The following is a 23,662-nucleotide window of genomic DNA, read 5'->3' on the forward strand; positions in this document are numbered from 1 at the left end:
ATTGACCCTCCTGGATCATTGGTAAAATAGTCTGAATGGTCTCCATCTTGAAGGATGGGACTCTGAGGAATTTGTTTAGGATCTTGAGATCTAAAATCGGTCTGAAGGTTCCCTCTTTCACTTTACCCTTCCTAGTACTTAGAGTAGGCAAAGAGAATGACTTGGGGGTGGAGTCAAGGGAGGAGCTATATAGACAGCTCTGCTGTGGTGCTCTTTGCCACTTCCTGTTAGCAGGAGGATAATATCCCACAAGTAAAGGATGAATCCGTGGACTCGTCATATCTTATAGAAGAAACAGTGAATATCAGGAAGCTTAGCAATCTTAGGAAAAAAAACCCAGAAAGAGCAGAGATTTGTCCCCTCAAAGTATTTGCAGACAAACCTTTATCCAAACTATCCTGAAGAAACTGTAAAATTCTAGGAATTCTAAAAGAATGCCAGGAGAATTTATGAGAAGAACACCATGAAATATAGGTCTTCCAAACTCGGAAATCTTCCTTGAAACAGACTTACGAGCCTGTAGCATAGTATTAATCAATGAGTCAGAGAAACCTCTGACTCAGCACTAAGCATTCAATTTCCATACCTTCAAATTTAACGATTTGAGATCCTGATGGAAAAACGACCCTTGAGACCGTCTTAGAGGATGTGGCCAAGGCTGGCAACTGGACATCCGAACAAGATCCACATACCAAAACCTGTGAGGCCACGCTGATGCTATCAGAAACACATACGATTGTTCCATTATGATCTTGGAGATCACTCTTGGAAGAAGAAGAACTAGAGGCGGAAAGATATAAGCAGGTTGGTAAAACCAAGGAACTGCTAAAACATCCACCATCTCCGCCTGAGGATCCCTGGACCTGGACAGGTACCTGGGAAGTTTCTTGTTTAGATGAGAAGCCATCAGATCTATTTCTGGAAGACCCCACATCTGTACAATCTGACAAAATACATCTGGATGGAGAGACAACTCCCCTGGATGTAAAGTCTGACGGCTGAGATAATCCGCTTCCCAATTGTCTACACCTGGGATATGCACCGCAGAAATTAGACAAGAGCTGGATTCCGCCCAAGAAAGTATCCAAGATACTTCTTTCATAGCTAGAGGACTGCAAGTCCCTCCCTGATGATTGACATATGCCATATTAGTGATATTGTCCGTCTGAAAACAAATTAATGGTTCTCTCTTTAACAGAGGCCAAACCTGAAGAGCCCTGAAAATAGCACAGAGTTCAAAAATATTGATAGGTAACCTCGCCTCTTGAGGTTTCAAACCCCTTGTGCTGTCAGAGATCCCCAGACAGCTCTCCAACCTGAAAGACTTCACAGTCCAGGTAGGATCACAGTCCAGGTAGGACGAACAAAAGAGGCCCCTGAATTAAACGATGATGGTCTAACCACCAAGTCAGAGTGAGTTGAATGTTGGATATCACGATTGATATACTTAAATCCTGAGTATAATCCCTGCACCATTGATACAGCATACAAAGCTGCAGAGGTCTCATATGAAAACGGGCAAAGGGGATCGCGTCCGATGCTGCAGTCATGAGACATAAAACTTCCATGCACATAGCCACTGAAGGGAATGATTGAGACTGAAGGTTTTGACAAGCTGAAACAAATTTCATTCGTCTCTTGTCAAGGACACTGGAAACCTAAAAAGTTGACCCGTGTCTGAGGAATCAAGAAACTCTTTGGTAAATTGATCCTCCAACCATGTCTTTGAAGAAACAACACTAGTTGATTCGTGTGAGATTCGGCTAAATGTAAAGACTAGTACCAAGATATCATTCAAATAAGGAAACACCGCAATACCCTGTTCTCTGATTACAGATAAAAGGGCACCGAGAACCTTCAAAAAGATCCTTGGAGCTGTTGCTAGGCCAAATGGAAGAGTAACAAATTGGTAATGCTTGTCTAAACAAAAGAGAATCTCAGAAACTGATAGTGGTCTGGATGAATCGTTATGTGAAGATATGCATCCTGTAAGTCTATCGTGGACATATAATGACCTTGCTGAACAAAAGGCAGAATAGTCCGTTATAGTCACCATCTTGAAAGTTGGGACTCTTACAAAACGATTAAACTTCAGATCCAGAACTGGCCTGAATGAATTTTCTTTCTTTGGGACAATGAATAGATTTAAATAAAACCCCAGACCCTGTTCCTGAAACAGAACTGGCATGATTACCCCTGAAAGCTCTAGATCTAAAACACACTTCAGAAAAGCCTGAGCCTTCACCGGATTTGCTGGAATGTTAGAGAGAAAAAAATCTCACAGGAGGTCTTACTCTGAATCCTATTCGATACCCTTGAGAGACAATATTCTGAATCCACTGATTTTTAACAGAATCTGCCCAAATATCTTGGAATAATTTCAATCTGCCCCCCACCAGCTGAACTGGATAGAGGGCCGCACCTTCATGGAGACTTGGGGGCTGGCTTTGGTTTCTTAAAAGGCTTGGATTTATTCCAACTTGAAGAAGGTTTCCAATTGGAACCAGAGATCTTTTATCCTGAGGTAAAAAAACTGCCTTCCTCCCAGTGATAGTTGAAACAATTGAATCCAACTGAGAACCAAATAAATTGTTACCTTGGAAAGAAAGAGATAGTAATCTAGACTTAGATACCATGTAAGCATTTCAAGATTTGAGCCATAAAGCTCTTCTAGCTAAAATAGCTAGACATAAATTTAACATCAATTTTAAGGATATCAAAAATGCCATCACAGATAAAATGATTAGCATGTTGAAGCAAACGAACAATGCTAGACAAATCAGGATCTGTTTCCTGTTGCGCTAGGCTATCCAACCAAAAGGTTGATGCAGCAGCAACATCAGCCATAGAAATGGCAGGCCAGAATATAAATAAGCTTTCCTTAGATAAGATTCAAGTTTCCTATCTAAAGGATCTTTAAAAGAAAGAAGTACTGTCTTCCATAGGAATAGTAGTACGTTTGGCAAGAGTAGAAATAGCCCCATCAACTTTAGGGATTTTTCCCCAAAACTCTAATCTAGCTGCTGGCAAAGGGTACAACCTTTTAAACCTAGAAGAAGGAATGAAAGAAGTACCAGTCTTAATCCATTCCTTAGCAATCACATCAGAAAACATAATTTATGCTTACCTGATCAATTCCTTTCTCCTGTAGTGTAGTCAGTCCACGGGTCATCCATTACTTATGGGATTATATCTCCTCCCTAACAGGAAGTGCAAGAGGATCACCCAAGCAGAGCTGCTATATAGCTCCTCCCCTCTACGTCATACCCAGTCATTCGACCAAAACCAAACGAGAAAGGAGAAACTATAGGGTGCAGTGGTGACTGGAGTTTAATTTAAAATTTAGACCTGCCGTAAAAACAGGGCGGGCCGTGGACTGACTACACTACAGGAGAAAGGAATTTATCAGGTAAGCATAAATTATGTTTTCTCCTGTTAAGTGTAGTCAGTCCACGGGTCATCCATTACTTATGGGATACCAATACCAAAGCTAAAAGTACACGGATGACGGGAGGGACAGGCAGGACCTTTACACGGAAGGAACCACTGCCTGAAGAACCTTTCTCCCAAAAACAGCCTCCGAAGAAGCAAAAGTGTCAAATTTGTAAAATTTGGAAAAGGTGTGAAGTGAAGACCAAGTTGCAGCCTTGCAAATCTGTTCAACAGAGGCCTCATTTTTAAAGGCCCAAGTGGAAGCCACAGCTCTGGTAGAATGAGCTGTAATTCTTTCAGGAGGCTGCTGTCCAGCAGTCTCATAGGCTAAACGTATTATGCTGCGAAGCCAGAAGGAGAGAGAGGTAGCCGAAGCCTTTTGACCTCTTCTCTGTCCCGAATAAACGACAAACAGGGAAGAAGTTTGTCGAAAATCTTTAGTTGCCTGTAAGTAGAATTTCAGGGCCCGGACAATGTCCAGATTGTGCAGAAGTCATTCCTTCTTTGAGGAAGGATTAGGGCACAATGAAGGAACAACAATCTCTTGATTGATATTCTTGTTAGTGACTACCTTAGGTAAGAACCCAGGTTTAGTACGCAGAACTACCTTATCTGAATGAAAAATCAGATAAGGGGAATCACAATGTAAGGCTGATAACTCAGAGACTCTTCGAGACGAGGAAATAGCCATTAGGAACAGAACTTTCCAAGATAACAGCTTGATATCAATGGAATGAAGGGGTTCAAACGGAACACCCTGTAAAACATTAAGAACTAAGTTTAAGCTCCATGGCGGAGCAACAGTTTTAAACACAGGCTTAATCCTGGCCAAAGCCTGACAAAAAGCCTGAACGTCTGGAACTTCTGACAGACGTTGGTGCAAAAGAATGGACAGAGCTGAGATCTGTCCCTTTAACGAACTAGCAGATAAACCCTTTTCTAAGCCTTCTTGTAGAAAAGACAATATCCTAGGAATCCTAACCTTACTCCATGAGTAACTCTTGGATTCGCACCAATGTAAGTATTTACGCCATATTTTATGGTAAATTTTCCTGGTAACAGGTTTCCTAGCCTGTATTAAGGTATCAATCACTGACTCCGAGAATCCACGCTTTGATAGAATCAAGCGTTCAATCTCCATGCAGTCAGCCTCAGAGAAATTAGATTTGGATGCTTGAAAGGACCCTGAACCAGAAGGTCCTGTCTCAGAGGCAGAGACCATGGTGGACAGGACGACATGTCCACTAGATCTGCATACCAGGTCCTGCGTGGCCACGCAGGCGCTATTAGAATCACCGATGCTCTCTCCTGCTTGATCCTGGCAATCAGACGAGGAAGTATCGGGAAGGGTGGAAACACATAAGCCATGTTGAAGACCCAAGGTGCTGTCAGAGCATCTATCAGAACCGCTTCCGGGTCCCTGGATCTTGATCCGTAACAAGGAAGCTTGGCGTTCTGGCGAGACGCCATGAGATCCAGATCTGGTTTGCCCCAACGCCGAAGCAGTTGTGCAAATACCTCCGGGTGAAGTTCCCACTCCCCTGGATGAAAAGTCTGGCGACTTAGGAAATCCGCCTCCCAGTTCTCCACGCCTGGGATGTGGATCGCTGACAGGTGGCAAGAGTGAGACTCTGCCCAGCGAATTATCTTTGAGACTTCCATCATTGCTAGGGAACTCCTTGTCCCTCCCTGATGGTTGATGTAAGCCACAGTCGTGATGTTGTCCGACTGGAACCTGATGAACCTCAGAGTTGCTAGCTGAGGCCAAGCCAGAAGAGCATTGAGAACTGCTCTCAATTCCAGAATGTTTATTGGAAGGAGACTCTCCTCCTGAGTCCATGATCCCTGAGCCTTCAGGGAATTCCAGACAGCGCCCCAACCTAGTAGGCTGGCGTCTGTTGTTACAATTGTCCAGTCTGGCCTGCTGAAGGGCATCCCCCTGGACAGATGTGGCCGAGAAAGCCACCATAGAAGAGAATCTCTGGTCTCTTGATCCAGATTCAGCATAGGGGACAAATCTGAGTAATCCCCATTCCACTGACTTAGCATGCACAATTGTAGTGGTCTGAGATGCAGGCGTGCAAAAGGTACTATGTCCATTGCCGCTACCATTAAGCCGATTACCTCCATGCATTGAGCCACTGACGGGTGTTGAATGGAATGAAGGACACGGCAAGCATTTAGAAGTTTTGTTAACCTGTCTTCTGTCAGGTACATTTTCATTTCTACAGAATCTATAAGAGTCCCCAAGAAAGGAACTCTTGTGAGTGGCCTTAGAGAACTCTTTTCTACGTTCACCTTCCACCCATGCGACCTTAGAAATGCCAGAACCAACTCTGTATGAGACTTGGAAGTCTGGAAACTTGACGCTTGTATCAGAATGTCGTCTAGGTACGGAGCTACCGAAATTCCTCGCGGTCTTAGTACCGCCAGAAGAGAGCCCAGAACCTTTGTAAAGATTCTTGGAGCCGTGGCTAACCCGAAGGGAAGAGCTACAAACTGGTAATGCCTGTCTAGGAAGGCAAACCTTAGGTACCGATAATGATCCTTGTGAATCGGTATGTGGAGGTAGGCATCCTTTAAATCCACTGTGGTCATGTATTGACCCTTTTGGATCATAGGTAAGATTGTCCGAATAGTCTCCATCTTGAACGATGGAACTCTTAGGAATTTGTTTAGGATCTTTAAGTCCAAAATTGGTCTGAAGGTTCCCTCTTTTTTGGGAACCACAAACAGATTTGAGTAAAACCCTTGTCCGTGTTCCGACCGCGGAACTGGATGGATCACTCCCATTAGTAAAAGGTCTTGTACACAGGGTAGAAACGCTTCTCTCTTTAGCTGGTTTGCTGACAGCCTTGAAAGATGAAATCTCCCTTTTGGAGGAGAAGCTTTGAAGTCCAGAAGATATCCCTGAGATATGATCTCTAAAGCCCAGGGATCCTGGACATCTCTTGCCCAAGCCTGGGCGAAGAGAGAAAGTCTGCCCCCCACTAGATCCGTTTTCGGATCGGGGGCCCTCACTTCATTCTGTCTTAGGGGCAGCAGCAGGCTTTCTGGCCTGCTTGCCCTTGTTCCAGGACTAGTTAGGTTTCCAGCCCTGTCTGTAGCGAGCAACAGTTCCTTCCTGCTTTGGAGCTGAGGAAGTTAATGCTGCTCCTGCCTTGAAGTTACGAAAGGCACGAAAATTAGACTGTCTAGCCCTTGGTTTGGCTCTGTCTTGAGGCAGGGCATGACCCTTACCTCCAGTAATGTCAGCGATAATTTCTTTCAAACCGGGCCCGAATAATGTCTGCCCTTTGAAAGGTATGTTAAGCAATTTAGATTTAGAGGTTACATCGGCTGACCAAGATTTAAGCCACAGTGCTCTGCGCGCTTGAATGGCGAATCCTGAATTCTTAGCCGTAAGTTTAATTAAGTGTACTACGGCATCGGAAATAAATGAATTGGCTAGCTTAAGTACTCTAAGCTTGTCTGTAATTTCATCCAATGTAACCGAGTTAATGGTCTCTTCCAGAGACTCAAACCAGAATGCCGCCGCAGCCGTGACAGGCGCAATGCATGCAAGGGGTTGTAATATAAAACCTTGTTGAACAAACATTTTCTTAAGGTAACCCTCTAACTTTTTATCCATTGGATCTGAAAAAGCACAGCTATCCTCCACCGGGATAGTGGTGCGCTTAGCCAGAGTAGAAACTGCTCCCTCCACCTTAGGGACCGTCTGCCATAAGTCCCGTGTGGTGGCGTCTATTGGAAACATTTTTCTAAATATAGGAGGGGGTGAAAAAGGCACACCGGGTCTATCCCACTCCTTGTTAATAATTTCTGTAAGCCTCTTAGGTATAGGAAAAACATCAGTACACACCGGTACCGCATAGTATCTATCCAGCCTACACATTTTCTCTGGAATTGCAACCGTGTTACAATCATTCAGAGCCGCTAATACCTCCCCTAGCAATACACGGAGGTTCTCAAGCTTAAATTTAAAATTTGAAATGTCTGAGTCCAGTTTACTTGGATCAGATCCGTCACCCACAGAATGAAGCTCTCCGTCCTCATGTTCTGCATATTGTGACGCAGTATCAGACATGGCTCTAATATTATCAGCGCACTCTGTTCTCACCCCAGAGTGGTCGCGTTTACCCCTAATTTCTGGCAATTTAGATAATACTTCAGTCATAACATTAGCCATGTCTTGCAAAGTGATTTGTATGGGCCGCCCTGATGTACTTGGCGCCACAATATCACGCACCTCCCAAGCGGGAGACGCAGGTACTGACACGTGAGGAGAGATAGTCGGCATAACTTCCCCCTCGTTGTCTGGTGAAATTTTCTTTACATGTACACTTTTATTTAAAGTAGCATCAATGCAATTAGTACACAAATTTCTATTGGGCTCCACATTGGCCTTTAAACATATTGCACAAAGAGTTTCCTCTGTGTCAGACATGTTTAACAGACTAGCAATGAAACTAGCAAGCTTGGAAAAAAACTGTCACAGTTAAATTACAATGAACCAAATTTGTTATAGCAACCAAATTTCCACAATAAATGCAATAAGTTAGCAAAGGATTGCACCCACCAGCAAATGGATGATTAACCCCTTAATACCCAAAAAACGGATAACAGAATATAAAACGTTTTATCACAGTCAAAAGCACAGTTTCACAGGTCTGCTGTGAGTGATTACCTCCCTCAAAACCAGTTTTGGAGACCCCTGGGCTCTGTAGAGACGTCCTGGATCATGGAGGAAGGAATAGGAAGACTGTGAGTGAATTCTTACTGCGCAAGAAAGCGCCAAAATAGGCCCCTCCCACTCATATTATAACAGTGGGGAAGCTCAGCAAACTGAATTTATTCATAAATAAACGACAGCCATGTGGAAAAATAATGCCCAAAATTTTTTATCACCAAGTACCTCAGAGAAAAACGATTAACATGCCAGTAAAACGTTTTAAAATAAAATTATGAAATGATACTAATAAGCCTGCTGCTAGTCGCTTACACTGCAGTGGGGGCTCAAATATAAGTTAAATGTACACAGTATTTTCTTAGTGAAGTTCCATTCCCCAGAAATACCTCAGTGTAACATACATACATATCAGCCTGATACCAGTCGCTACTACTGCATTTAAGGCTGCACTTACATTATATGGGTATTAGCAGTATTTTCTCAGTCAATTCCATTCCTTAGAAAATAATATACTGCAACATACCTCCTTGCAGGTGAACCCTGCCCGCTGTCCCCTGATCTGAAGTTACCTCACTCCTCAGAATGGCCGAGAACAGCAAATGGATCTTAGTTACGACCGCTAAGATCATACATAAACTCAGGTAGATTCTTCTTCTAATGCTGCCTGAGAAAAAAACAACACACTCCGGTGCTGTTTAAAATAAACTTTTGATTGAAGATATAAAAACTAATTTTAATAACCACAGTCCTCTCACACGTCCTATCTATTAGTTAGGTGCAAGAGAATGACTGGGTATGACGTAGAGGGGAGGAGCTATATAGCAGCTCTGCTTGGGTGATCCTCTTGCACTTCCTGTTAGGGAGGAGATATAATCCCATAAGTAATGGATGACCCGTGGACTGACTACACTTAACAGGAGAAATAGCATCAGGAACTGGAAAAACCTCAGAAGTAACCACAGGAGGTTTATAAACAGAATTTAAATGTTTACTAGTTTTGACATCAAGAGGACTAGACTCCTCAATATCCAAAGTAACCAACACTTCTTTTAACAAGGAACGAATATACTCAATCTTGAAAAGAAGTAGTGTCAATGTCTGAGGTAGGATCTTCTGAATCCGAGAGACCCTCATCAGAAGAGGATATTTCAGTATGTTGTCGGTCATTAGAAATGTAATCAATTTTATGAGAAGTTTTAAAAGACCTTTTATGTTTATTAGAAGGCGGAACAGCAGACAAAGCCTTCTGTATCGCATCAGCAATATAATTTTTCATATCAACAGTGATATCATGTACATTAGATGTTGAAGGAACAACAGAAACTGTTCTAGTACTGATGGAAACGTTTTCTGCATGCAAAAGCTTATCATGACAACTGTTACATACTACAGCTGGAGATATAATCTCAGCTAACTTACAACCGATACACTTAGCTTTGGTAGAACTGTGATCAGGCAGCAGGGTTCCAACAGTTGCTTATGAGACAGGATCAGATTGAGACATCTTGCAAAATGTAAAAGAAAAAACAACATTAAAGCAAAATTTACAATTTCCTTATATGGCAGTTTTAGGAATGGGAAAAAATGGCATAGCCCTCTGAGCATATAGAAGGCAAGAGGCATATAAGGAAGTGGGGTGAAAAAGAAACTACATTTTTTGGCGCCAAGAATGAAGCACAACGCAAAAGGAAGTCAAAACATTTTTTGGTGCCAACAACATCCAGAAATCATGCAACTCGCATCATAAATAGACGCAACCTCATGCAAGGAAATGGCATCAATTAAGACAACGAAAATGACGAACTTGAGTCATCAAAGACGTACCTTCGAGCCAAAAAATTCTCGACCTCGAGAGCCTAATTTTGCCCGTGAAATTAAAAGAAAAATCAGTCAATTTGAAAAAAAGGACTATACCCCAGGTAAGAAAAATAACTTCCTAAAACATGCTTCCCAAACTGAAACTGACAGTCTGCAAAAGGAAATATACATAGACCTGACTCATGGCAAATATAAGTAAAATACATATATTTAAAACTTTATATTAATACATAAAGCGCCAAACCATACCTGAGAGTGTCTTAAATAATGAAAACATACTTACCGAAAGACACCATCCACATATAGCAGATAGCCAAACCAGTACTGAAAAAGTATCAGCAGAGGTAAAGGTATATAAGAGTATATCGTCGATCTGAAAAGGGAGGTAGGAGATGAATCCCTACGACCGATAACAGAACCTTTGAAAAGATCTCCCGCAAGGAAAACCATAAAATCATAAGGCGATACTTCCTTCACATCCCTCTGACAAACACTGTACTCTGAGAGGAATTGGGCTTCAGAATGCTTAGAAGTGCTTATCATAGAAGAAATCAAGCACAAACTTACTTCACCACCTCCATAGGGAGGCACAGATTATAAAATTGAATTGTGGGTGTGGTGAGGGGTGTATTTATAGGCATTTTGAGGTTTGGGAAACTTTGCCCCTCCTTGTAGGATTGTATATCCCATACATCACTAGCTCATGGACTCTTGCCAAGTACATGAAAGAAAAGAACAATGGCAGCTGTTTGACCCCATCTAATACAGGACCTAATATAGTAATGTAACCATACAAATCTCAATGCCAAAGACCCTCAACGTGGGCTCATTCTAAATAATTCTGAAAATAAACAAATTAATCTATTTCTAGAATTGACACTGACTAAAAACCTCTTGCTAGGTACAAACATTAGGTAGGGGATTGGCATAAAAATAGCAATTACCTTACTACAATGTTAAGGTCTCATTATTTGCAGTAGGTACTTAGACACCTTTTTTGATCATCTTACAGCCTCATTCATTTGATAAAAGCAGCAGCACACAATATCAGTAACACTCAGGCACGCTATTGGAGTACTCCATCTATAGCTTTCCTGTTAAACACACAAAATGTATTACCTGTGACATCACTTCCAGACTCCAGCTGTCCGCCATGCTGATTGGTTGTGTGGGATTGGTGGGGATCTTACTGTCCTTCTCTGATGGTCGCAGAAGAGTGGGGCCAAATACTGTGGCCAGGTTATGTAATGACATCTTATTTATGCCCTCCTTTTCTGCCACTCTGGTAGGGTTGGAAATAAGACTGAATGTTAGATCATGTAAGACAAATTTTGTCATTATCACAGTCTTTGTAAATGTTTATGTATCACAGAATATCTATAATAGCGCAACTACTATGTAATCATCTATCCCTATGTGGTTATGAAGGTAACTTCTGTTTACTGCAGAAGGGAAAGGTGGCCACTATGAGACTTGTGGTGGGTCAACACTAAATTGTATCTGGAGAGCCACAGTAATACAACATGTGGCAGGTACTGTGCTTGTGGAGTAAAAAATATCTAGTGAAGGAAATTATGCCCAGGGAGGCTGCAATGGGCACAAAACAAGGCAAGTGAGCCCTGTGTTTGTCGGGACACCAACAATACGTAGAGGGCGTGTGTACAGTACAGAGCACTGTGAGAGTGTGGTTACCAGATAAATTCCTTTCCTTCCGGATAGGGAGAGTCCACAGCTTCATTCCTTACTGTTCGGAAATACAACACCTGGCCACCAGGAGGAGGCAAAGACACCCCAGCCAAAGGCTCAAATATCCCTCCCACTTCCTCATTACCCCAGTCTTTCTGCCGAGGGAACAAGGAAAAGTAGGAGAAACATTAGGGTATAAATGGTGCCAGAAGAATAAAATAAATAATAGGGGACCGCCCATAGACAAAAGGAAAGTATCTGGTAAGCATAAATAATGTTTTCCAAGAGGCGGACCCTATTCTGAGGGCACCACAGCCAGCAAAACTTTTCTCCCGAAAACTGCTTCAGCCGAAGCAAAAACATAAAATTTTTAAAATTTTGACAAAGTATGTAAGGAGGACCAGGTAGCCGCCTTACAAATCTGATCCATAGAGGCCTCGTTCTTAAAAGCCCAAGAGGAAGCCACTGCTCTAGTGGAATGAGCCGTTATCCTCTCAGGAGGACGATGTCCCGCTGTCTCGTAAGATAAGTGGATGACACTCCTTAACCAAAAAGATAGGGAAGTCGAAGTAGCCTTCTGCCCCTTACGCTTCCCCGAATAGACAACAAACAAAAGAGGAAGATTGTCTAAACACCTTAGTAGCCTGAAGATAGAACTTCAAGGCGTAACCACATCCAAATTGTGAAGTAAGCGTACCTTCGATGAAGGAGGATTAGGAAACAAGGAAGGAACCACAATCTCCTGATTGATGTTGCGATCTGACACAACCTTAGGAAGAAAACCTAATTTAGTACGTAACACTGCCTTATCTGCATGAAAAATCAGATAAGGGGGCTCACATTGTAAAGCAAAGATCTCAGAAACTCTGCACGCAGAGGCAAAAGCCAATAAAAAGAGAACCTTCCAAGATAATTTAATGTCAACGGAATGCAGAGGCTCAAACGGAACCTGTTGCAAAACCCGAAGAACAAGATTTAGGCTCCAAGGAGGAGCCCCAGATCTAAACACAGGTCTGATCCTAATCAGAGCCTTAAAGGGGCATTGAACCCAAATTTTTTCTTTTGTTATTCAGATAGAGCATGGAATTTTAAACAACTTTCTAATTTACTCCTATTATCAAATTTTCTTCATTCTCTTGGTATCTTTATTTGAAATGCAAGAATGTAAGTTTAGATGCCAACCCATTTTTGGTGAAAAACCTGGGTTGTCCTTGCTGATTGGTGGATACATTCATCCACCAATAAAAAAATGCTGTCCAGAGTTCTGAATAAAAAAAAAAAAAGCTTAGATGCCTTTTTCCTATAAATATAGCAAGAGAATGAAGAAAAAATGATAATATAGGCAAATTAGAAAGTTGCTTAAAATTGCATGCTCTATCTGAATCACAAATTTGTGTTCAGTGTCCCTTTAACAAAGGACTGCACGTCTGGAAGCTCAGCCAGTCTCTTATGCAATAAAACCGACAGGGCAAAATCTGTCCCCTCAGGGAACTAGCAGAAAGGCCCTTTTCCAGCCCATCCTGGAGAAAAGATAAGATCCTGGCAACCTTAACTCTGTGCAAGGAAAACAGAATTTATGCTTACCTGATAAATTACTTTCTCCAACGGTGTGTCCGGTCCACGGCGTCATCCTTACTTGTGGGATATCTCTTCCCCAACAGGAAATGGCAAAGAGTCCCAGCAAAGCTGGCCATATAGTTCCTCCTAGGCTCCGCCCACCCCAGTCATTCGACCGACGGACAGGAGGAAATATATATAGGAGAAACCATATGGTACCGTGGTGACTGTAGTTAGAGAAAATAATTCATCAGACCTGATTAAAAAACCAGGGCGGGCCGTGGACCGGACACACCGTTGGAGAAAGTAATTTATCAGGTAAGCATATATTCTGTTTTCTCCAACATTGGTGTGTCCGGTCCACGGCGTCATCCTTACTTGTGGGAACCAATACCAAAGATTTAGGACACGGATGAAGGGAGGGAGCAAATCAGGTTACCTAAACGGAAGGCACCACAGCTTGCAAAACCTTTCTCCCAAAAATAGCCTCCGAAGAAGCAAAAGTATCAAATTTGTAAAATTTGGCAAAAGTGTGCAGTGAAGACCAAGTCGCTGCCTTACATATCTGGTCAACAGAAGCCTCGTTCTTGAAGGCCCATGTGGAAGCCACAGCCCTAGTGGAGTGAGCTGTGATTCTTTCAGGAGGCTGCCGTCCGGCAGTCTCATAAGCCAATCGGATGATGCTTTTAAGCCAAAAGGAAAGAGAGGTAGAAGTCGCTTTTTGACCTCTCCTTTTACCAGAATAAACAACAAACAAGGAAGATGTTTGTCTGAAATCTTTTGTAGCCTCTAAATAGAATTTTAGAGCACGGACTACGTCCAAATTGTGTAACAAACGTTCCTTCTTTGAAACTGGATTCGGACATAAAGAAGATACAACTATCTCCTGGTTAATATTTTTGTTAGAAACAACCTTAGGAAGAAAACCAGGCTCAGTACGCAAAACCACCTTATCTGCATGGAACACCAGATAGGGCGGAGAACACTGCAGAGCAGATAACTCTGAAACTCTTCTAGCAGAAGAAATTGCAACCAAAAACAAAACTTTCCAAGATAATAACTTAATATCTATGGAATGTAAAGGTTCAAACGGAACCCCTTGAAGAACTGAAAGAACTAGATTTAGACTCCAGGGAGGAGTCAAAGGTCTGTAAACAGGCTTGATCCTAACCAGAGCCTGAACAAATGCTTGAACATCTGGCACAGCTGCCAGTCTTTTGTGTAGTAAGACAGATAAAGCAGAGATCTGTCCCTTTAGAGAACTTGCAGATAATCCTTTCTCCAAACCTTCTTGTAGAAAGGAGAGAATCTTAGGAATTTTTATCTTATTCCATGGGAATCCTTTGGATTCACACCAACAGATATATCTTTTCCATATTTTATGGTAAATCTTTCTAGTTACCGGTTTTCTGGCCTGAACCAGAGTATCTATCACAGAATCTGAAAACCCACGCTTCGATAGAATCAAGCGTTCAATCTCCAAGCCGTCAGCTGGAGGGAGACCAGATTTGGATGTTCGAATGGACCCTGAACAAGAAGGTCCTGTCTCAAAGGTAGCTTCTATGGTGGAACCGATGACATATTCACCAGGTCTGCATACCAAGTCCTGCGTGGCCACGCAGGAGCTATCAAGATCACTGATGCCCTCTCCTGATTGATCCTGGCTACCAGCCTGGGAATGAGAGGAAACGGTGGAAATACATAAGCTAGGTTGAAGGTCCAAGGTGCTACTAGTGCATCTACTAGAGTCGCCTTGGGATCTCTGGATCTGGACCCGTAGCAAGGAACCTTGAAGTTCTGACGAGACGCCATCAGATCCATGTCTGGAATGTCCCATAATTGAGTTATTTGGGCAAAGATCTCCGGATAGAGTTCCCACTCCCCCGGATGGAATGTCTGACAACTCAGAAAATCCGCCTCCCAGTTTTCCACACCTGGGATGTGGATCGCAGACAGGTGGCAGGAGTGATCCTCCGCCCATTGAATTATTTTGGTCACTTCTTTCATCGCCAGGGAACTCCTTGTTTCCCCCCCTGATGATTGATATACGCAACGGTCGTCATGTTGTCTGATTGGAACCTTATGAATCTGGCCTTTGCTAGTTGAGGCCAAGCCCTGAGAGCATTGAATATCGCTCTCAGTTCCAGAATGTTTATCGGGAGAAGAGACTCTTCCCGAGACCATATACCCTGAGCTTTCAGGGATTCCCAGACCGCGCCCCAGCCCACTAGACTGGCGTCTGTCGTGACAATGACCCACTCTGGTCTGCGGAAGCTCATTCCCTGGGACAGATGGTCCAGGGTCAGCCACCAACGGAGTGAATCTCTGGTCTTCTGATCTACTTGAATCATTGGAGATAAGTCTGTATAGTCCCCATTCCACTGTTTGAGCATGCACAGTTGTAATGGTCTTAGATGAATTCGTGCAAAAGGAACTATGTCCATTGCTGCAACCATCAACCCTACTACTTCCATGCACTGCGCTATGGAAGGACGAGGAACAGAATGAAGAACTTGACAAGTGCTTAGAAGTTTTGACTTTCTGACCTCTGTCAGAAAAATCCTCATTTCTAAGGAATCTATTATTGTTCCCAAGAAGGGAACTCTTGTTGACGGAGACAGAGAACTTTTTTCTATGTTCACCTTCCATCCGTGTGATCTGAGAAAGGCCAGAACGATGTCTGTATGAGCCTTTGTTTTTTACAGGGACGACGCTTGTATTAGAATGTCGTCCAAGTAAGGTACTACTGCAATGCCCCTCGGTCTTAGAACCGCTAGAAGAGACCCTAGTACCTTTGTGAAAATCCTTGGAGCAGTGGCTAACCCGAATGGGAGGGCCACAAACTGGTAATGCTTGTCCAGAAAAGCGAACCTTAGGAACTGATGATGTTCTTTGTGGATAGGAATATGTAGATACGCATCCTTTAGATCCACGGTAGTCATAAATTGACTTTCCTGGATAGTGGGTAGAATCGTTCGAATGGTTTCCAACTTGAACGATGGTACCCTGAGAAATTTGTTTAGGATCTTCAAATCCAAAATTGGTCTGAAAGTTCCCTCTTTTTTGGGAACTACGAACAGATTGGAATAAAATCCCATTCCTTGTTCCTTTATTGGAACTGGGTGTATCACTCCCATCTTTAACAGGTCTTCTACACAATGTAAGAACGCCTGTCTCTTTATTTGGTTTGAGGATAAGTGAGACATGTGGAACCTTCCCCTTGGGGGTAGTTCCCTGAATTCCAGGAGATAAGCATGAGAAACTATTTCTAGCGCCCAGGGATCCTGAACATCTCTTGCCCAAGCCTGAGCAAAGAGAGAGAGAGTCTGCCCCCTACTAGATCCGGTCCCGGATCGGGGGCTACTCCTTCATGCTGTTTTGTTAGCAGCGGCAGGCTTCTTGGCCTGCTTACCCTTGTTCCAGCCTTGCATCGGTTTCCAGGCTGGTTTGGGTTGTGAGGCATTACCCTCTTGCTTAAAGGATGCAGAATTAGAGGCCGATCCGTTCCTGAAATTGCGAAAGGAACGAAAATTAGACTTATTTTGGCCTTGAAAGGCCTATCTTGTGGAAGGGCGTGGCCCTTTCCCCCAGTGATGTCTGAAATAATCTCTTTCAATTCTGGTCCAAATAGAGTTTTACCTTTGAAAGGGATGTTAAGCAATTTTGTCTTGGATGACACATCCGCTGACCAAGACTTTAGCCAAAGCGCTCTGCGCGCCACGATAGCAAACCCTGAATTTTTCGCCGCTAATCTAGCTAATTGCAAAGCGGCATCTAAAATAAAAAAGTTAGCCAACTTAAGTGCGTGAACTCTGTCCATAACCTCCTCATATGGAGTCTCTCTACTAAGCGAGTTTTCTAGTTCCTCGAACCAGAACCACGCTGCTGTAGTGACAGGAACAATGCACGAAATGGGTTGTAGAAGGTAACCTTGCTGTACAAAAATCTTTTTAAGCAAACCCTCCAATTTTTTATCCATAGGATCTTTGAAAGCACAACTATCTTCGATAGGAATAGTAGTGCGTTTGTTTAGAGTAGAAACTGCCCCCTCGACCTTAGGGACTGTCTGCCATAAGTCCTTTCTGGGGTCGACCATAGGAAATAATTTCTTAAATATAGGGGGGGGGGAACAAAAGGTATGCAGGGCTTTTCCCACTCCTTATTTACTATGTCCGCCACCCGCTTGGGTATAGGAAAAGCGTCGGGGTGCACCGGAACCTCTAGGAACTTGTCCATCTTGCATAATTTCTCTGGAATGACCAAGTTGTCACAATCATCCAGAGTAGATAACACCTCCTTAAGCAGTGCGCGGAGATGTTCTAATTTAAATTTAAATGTCACAACATCAGGTTCAGCTTGTTGAGAAATTTTTCCTGAATCTGAAATTTCCCCATCTGACAAAACCTCCCTCATGGCCCCTTCAGATTGGTGTGAGGGTATGACAGAACAATTATCATCAGCGCCCTCCTGCTCTTCAGTGTTTAAAACAGAGCAATCGCGCTTTCTCTGATAAGTAGGCATTTTGGATAAAATATTTGCTATGGAGTTATCCATTACAGCCGTTAATTTTGCATGGTAATAAGCATTGGCGCACTAGATGTACTAGGGGCCTCCTGTGTGGGCAAAACTGGTGTAGACACAGTAGGAGATGATGTAGTATCATGTTTACTCCCCTCATCTGAGGAATCATCTTGGGCAATTTCATTATCTGTGGCAGTACTGTCCTTACTTTGTTTGGACGCTATGGCACAATTATCACATAAATTTAAATGGGGAGACACATTGGCTTTCATACATATAGAACATAGCTTATCCGAAGGCACAGACATATTAAACAGGCTTAAACTTGTCAACAAAGCACAAAAAAGTTTTAAAACAAAACCGTTACTGTCTCTTTAAATTTTAAACAGAAAACACTTTATTACTGAATATGTGAAAAAGTATTAAGGAATTGTTCAAAAATTACCAAAATTTCACCACAGTGTCTTAAAGCATTAAGAGTATTGCACACCAAATTTCAGAGCTTTAACCCTTAAAATAACGGAACCGGAGCCGTTTACAGATTTAACCCCTATACAGTCCCAGCTATAGCCTTTGCTGAGACCCAACCAAGCCCAGAGGGGAATACGATACCAATTGACTCCTTCTAGAAGCTTTTCCAGCAAATTTCAGATCCTCACACATGCATCTGCATGCCCTGCTCTCAAAAAACAACTGCGCAGTAATGGCGCGAAAATGAGGCTCAGTCTACAACTAGGAAGGCCCCCTGACTGGAAAAGGTGTCTAACATAGTGCCTGCCATTTAATAAACGTTCCCCAAGTTTATAAATGCGAATTGTCAGCATAAACATGAATAAAATGCCCAAATAAAGCAATCGATTTAGCCCATAAAAATGTCTACCAGTTTTTTAGCCCATATTAAGCCCTTTATTCTGTTTGTTTGACTAAGAAAATGGCTTACCGGTCCCCATGAGGGGAAATGACAGCCTTCCAGCATTACATGGTCTTGTTAGAAATATGGCTAGTCATACCTTAAGCAGAAAAGTCTGCTAACTGTTTCCCCCAACTGAAGTTACTTCATCTCAACAGTCCTATGTGGAAACAGCAATCGATTTTAGTTACTGTCTGCTAAAATCATCTTCCTCTCACAAACAGAAATCTTCATCCTTTTCTGTTTCAGAGTAAATAGTACATACCAGCACTATTTTAAAATAACAAACACTTGATAGAAGAATAAAAACTACATTTAAACACCAAAAAAACTCTTAACCATCTCCGTGGAGATGTTGCCTGTGCAACGGCAAAGAGAATGACTGGGGTAGGCGGAGCCTAGGAGGGACTATATGGCCAGCTTTGCCATTTCCTGTTGGGGAAGAGATATCCCACAAGTAAGGATGACGCCGTGGACCGGACACACCAATGTTGGAGAAAAACCACGCTCTTCACAACAGAATAAGTAGGTCCTCCACACCTTGTGGTAGATACACTGAGTAACTGGGTTACAAGCTTGAATAAGAGTATCAATGACACTCTGAGAGAAAACTCTCTTGGCTAAGACTAAGCATTCAGCCTCAGAGAATCTAGATTTTGATGAACAAATGGACCTTGTATCAGCAGGTCTCTGCGAAAAGGTAACTTCCACGGAGGAGATGAGGACATGCGAACCACGTCCTTCACGGCCATGATGGATCAGGATTACTGATACCCGCTCCTGCTTGATGCGGGCCACCACTCGAGGAAGAAGCGGTAATGGAGGAAAAAAGATATAGGAGTTTGAACCTCCAGGGCACTGCCAGTGCATCATAAGATCTTGGGGATCCCTCAACCTTGACCCGTACCTGGGTAGCTTGGTATTGAGAAAGGACGCCATGAGATCTATCTCCAGCGTCCCCCACTTGCTGCATATCTCTGTGAACACCTCGGGATGGAGAGACCAATCCCCTGGATGGAAGGATTGCCTGTTGAGAAAATCCGCCTCCCAGTTGTCCACACCAGGAATGTGGATCGCTGCCAGCGAACAGTTGTGGGCCTTCACCCACTCCAGAATCTGAGATACTTCCTTCATCGCCAAGTAACTTCAATACCCAAGCTAGAGTACACAGATGATATGGGAGGGACAAGACAGGGAACCTAAACGGAAGGCACCACTGCTTGAAGAATCTTTCTCCCAAAAGCGGCCTCAGCCGAGGCAAAAGTGCCAAATTCGAAGAACTTTGAAAAAGTGTGAAGAGAGGACCCAGTTGCAGCCTTGCAAATCTGTTCCACAGAAAACTTCATCTTTGAACGCCCATGAGGAAGCAATAAAAAAAGAGAAGTAGCCGTAGCTTTCAGTCCCTTGCGTTTTCCTGAGAAAACCACAAAGAAAAAGACTGACAACAATCCTTAGTCGCCTGCAGGCACAAGTTTAAAGCACGGACCACGTCCAAATTGTGCAGAAGTCTTTCCTTGTGAGAAGAAGGATTAGGACACAAGAAAAGAACAACAATCTCCCGATTAATGTTCCGATCAGAAACAATCTTAGGAAGAAATCCTAATTTAGTACGTAAAACTACCTTATCTAAATGGAAAATTAGATAAGGAGACTCATACTGTAATGCCGAGAGCTCTGACACTCTACGAGCAGAAGAAATAGCAACAAGAAATAAAACTTTCCAAGATAACAACTTAATATCTAAGGAATGCATAGTCTCAAACGAAGCCCCTTGAAGGGCTCTGAGAACTAAATTCAGACTCCATGGAGGAGTAACTGGTTTGAACACAGGCCTGATCCTGACCATGGCCTAACAAAATGATTGTACATCTGGGAATTTTGCCAGATGTTTGTGTAACAAAATAGATAAAGACAGAGAGTTGACCCCACAGGGGAAACTTGACGATAAACCTTTCTCCAAACCATCTTGGAGAAAAGACAAGATTCTAGGAATCCTAAGTCTACTCCATGAGTAGCCCATGGATTCACATCAATAGAGATATTTACGCCATATCTTTTGATACATTTTTCTAGTGACAGGCTTACTAGTCTGAATCATGGTCTCAATGACCGAGCCAGAAAAAACCTCTCTTGAATAATATTAAGCGTTCAAACTCCAAGCAGTCAGTTTCAGAGAAACCAGATTTGGGTGAAGGAGGAGCCCTTCATTAGAAGGTCCTTCCTCAACGGAAGTCTCCAAGGTGGCAGAGATGACATGTCCCCCAAATCTGTATACCAAACCCTGCGAGGCTAAGCCGGTGCTATGAGGATCACTGATGCCCTCTCCTGTTCGATTCGAGCAATGACCCGAGGAAGAAAGCAAATGGAGGAAAAGCTGGAGCACAATTCCAGATGGAGTTCCCACTCCTCCGGATGAAAGGTCTGCCTGCTCAGGAATCCGCCTCCTCTTCAGTGATGGCTCCATTATTGTATAGCCCATTAGCTATGCAATGAAAAACTATGTCCCCAAGTGTTCCCTAAAAATCCAAGGAGGAATAATTAAATTGACTTGCCCAACTTTCTTCTGAGTCTCCTTACATCACCCCCAGAATAAAGTCAGCACTTAACTCATTATCTCCTGCCGGACAGCAAGGCAGTTCCCAGGTTTGCGAGGTCCTCTCCCTCACATGGACCTGTAATTTAAAACGAAAGTCCTGAGTAAATATCCCTCAGATTTTCTTGGTAAGGGCAGCAAACAATACATGGGAGGTGCAGTGAGAATTATGTCCCACAAGTTCCTATTGCTCTAAAGCCACCAAAAGCTCTACTGTAGAGACTGATATGGACTACGGCTATACCCTAGGACAAAGCAGCACTCTCTGGCACTACTTTAAAAATAATAAACTCTTGATTGAAGAATCAAGGAGCTATTTAACAGCTCTGCTGTGGTGCTCTTTGCCTCCTCCTGCTGACCAGGAGGTGAATATCCCATTCGTAATTAAGATGATCCGTGGACTCATCGTGTCTTAAAAAAGAAATGAGAGTCTGCCCCCTACATGATCCGATCCCAGATCGGGGGCCATCCCTTCATGACAGGTTTTTTTTCGGCGGGCTTCTTATTCTGCTTGGATTTATTCCAGGACTGAGCCGGCTTCCAAGTACTCTTGGGTTGCTCAGGCTTGGAGGAGGATTGTTGTCGTTGGAAGTTGTCAGAACGAAAGGAACGAAAATAAGAAGATTGTCGTCCCTTAGACTTGTTCTTATCTTGCAGAATAATCACCCTTGCTCCTGGTAACCGTAGAAATAATGGAGTCCAGGCCTGGACCAAATAAAATCTTTCCCTTGAAGGGAAGAGAAAGGAGTCTGGACTTAGAAGTCATATCCGCAGACCAAGACTTCAACCAGAGCGCCTGGCGGGCTAGGACCACAAAGCCAGAGACCTTTGCATTTAGGCGAATAATTTCCATGTTCGCATCACAGATAAAAGAATTAGCAATTCTCAGAGCTTTAATTCTGTCTCGAATATCCTCAAGGGGAGACTCCACTACGAGTTGCGACAGTCGCACTAGTAGGTAGCCACTCCGGCAACCACAGTAACTGCAGCTGCCGGTTGAAACAAAAATCCTGTATGTTGAAACATCTTTCTCAGAAAGGTTTCCATTTTCATATCCATCGGCTCTCTCAACGAAGAACTATCCTCAAGAGGTAAAGTAGTACATTTAGCAAACAGAGATAGCACCATCCACCTTAGGAATGGAGACCCACAAATCCAGTTGAGAGTCCGGGACCAACTTTTTAAAAGTAGACGAGAGGGAAAAGGAAGAACCAATTCTTTCTCATTCGTTCTTAATAATGTTCGCCATCTTAACCAGCACAGGAAAAATCAAAAGAACTTTCCTGTCTTCGTAAACTCTGTCTAATTTAGGTATCATAGGTTCTTCAGGCAGCGCGGCCTCTTGAACCTCTAACGTAGACAGAACCTCCTTTAATAAAAAATGCAAGTGCTCAATTTTAAATCTAAAAGACGGTTCCTCCGCAGCAGGAGGCTTAGACGCTAAGGATTCCAAATCAGAAAGTTCACCCTCTGAAGCTACAGAGGTTAACTCATCATCGGATAACTGGGACATAATAGCTAAATCTGATAAATATTTAGATGACTCCGGGTCAGGAGAGCTATGTTTAACCTTTTGTTAGAGCGAGGTAATGCACTGAGCGCTACAGACACCGCCGTTTGTAACTGCGTGGCAAAGTCCACAGGAAGAAGGCCCCCTCCGGAAGGAGGATTAAATGTGCTATGGGGAACTGCATGTGGAGTGGATAATGTAGCAAGGGTAGTAATCTCACGAGATGCCGAGTCCTGAGAGGTAGACGGCTCAGAGGGACTAAGAGCCTTAGCAGGCTTGTTTCCCTTCTTAGACTTTATAACGGTGTTAAGGCATGTGGGACATAATTGAGTGGGCGGGAAAACCACGGCCTCACAATATAAACAGGTATGATTTAGTACAGAAGGAGTACCTTCTAACATGTCAAAGTCCTCCGTAGCTCAGGTTATACCCACAGAAGTACACAAATAAAAACTTTATTATTATAGAAAACTGAACCAATGGCTGGGGCCCTCACCACCTCCTAGACCCAGACAGTTAACAGAGGAAACGCTCTCCTCAGGTTAAAGTCTCAGCCGGAATGGAGGAAATGAACATAGACCCCCTGTTATTACAAGTACAGCAAATAATAGGAGCTGTGCAACACTTTAAAAATTAAGTTAAAAAAAGTGAACCTTCAAAGTGAAACCTTTTTTGTTCCAGCCAAAAACAGTCTATCAGCCGAGGAAAAAAATCACACAAAGCAGCAAATAAATAATTAATACACTGATTAATTAACCCCAACTGTTTAATAAACCCCCTTCAGAGGATATTAACCCTGGATCCTATCAAGGTATAAAGGAGCCCCACTGTGACCCTGTTATAGTGTTATGTGTAAATATTGAAACAATCTTACCTCCAGGATCCATGCTGTGGAACAGAACACAGCCTCTCAAGTGTGACAGTCTTATAGCAGTGCTCCTGACA

General features: G+C 43.0%; 1 protein-coding gene across 1 annotated transcript in view; it reads right to left on the reverse strand.

Annotated features, from left to right (window-relative positions):
• Positions 1–23,662, reverse strand: part of BCR (BCR activator of RhoGEF and GTPase) — a 169,087-nt gene that overhangs the window by 10,074 nt on the left and 135,351 nt on the right. The window contains exon 22 of the mRNA XM_053701993.1: positions 11,060–11,222. Within this exon, the coding sequence (XP_053557968.1) occupies positions 11,060–11,222 (163 nt within the window). The remainder of the gene's footprint in view (positions 1–11,059; positions 11,223–23,662) is intronic.

The sequence above is a fragment of the Bombina bombina genome, chromosome 2, assembly GCF_027579735.1.
Source record: "Bombina bombina isolate aBomBom1 chromosome 2, aBomBom1.pri, whole genome shotgun sequence".
NCBI lineage: Eukaryota > Metazoa > Chordata > Amphibia > Anura > Bombinatoridae > Bombina > Bombina bombina.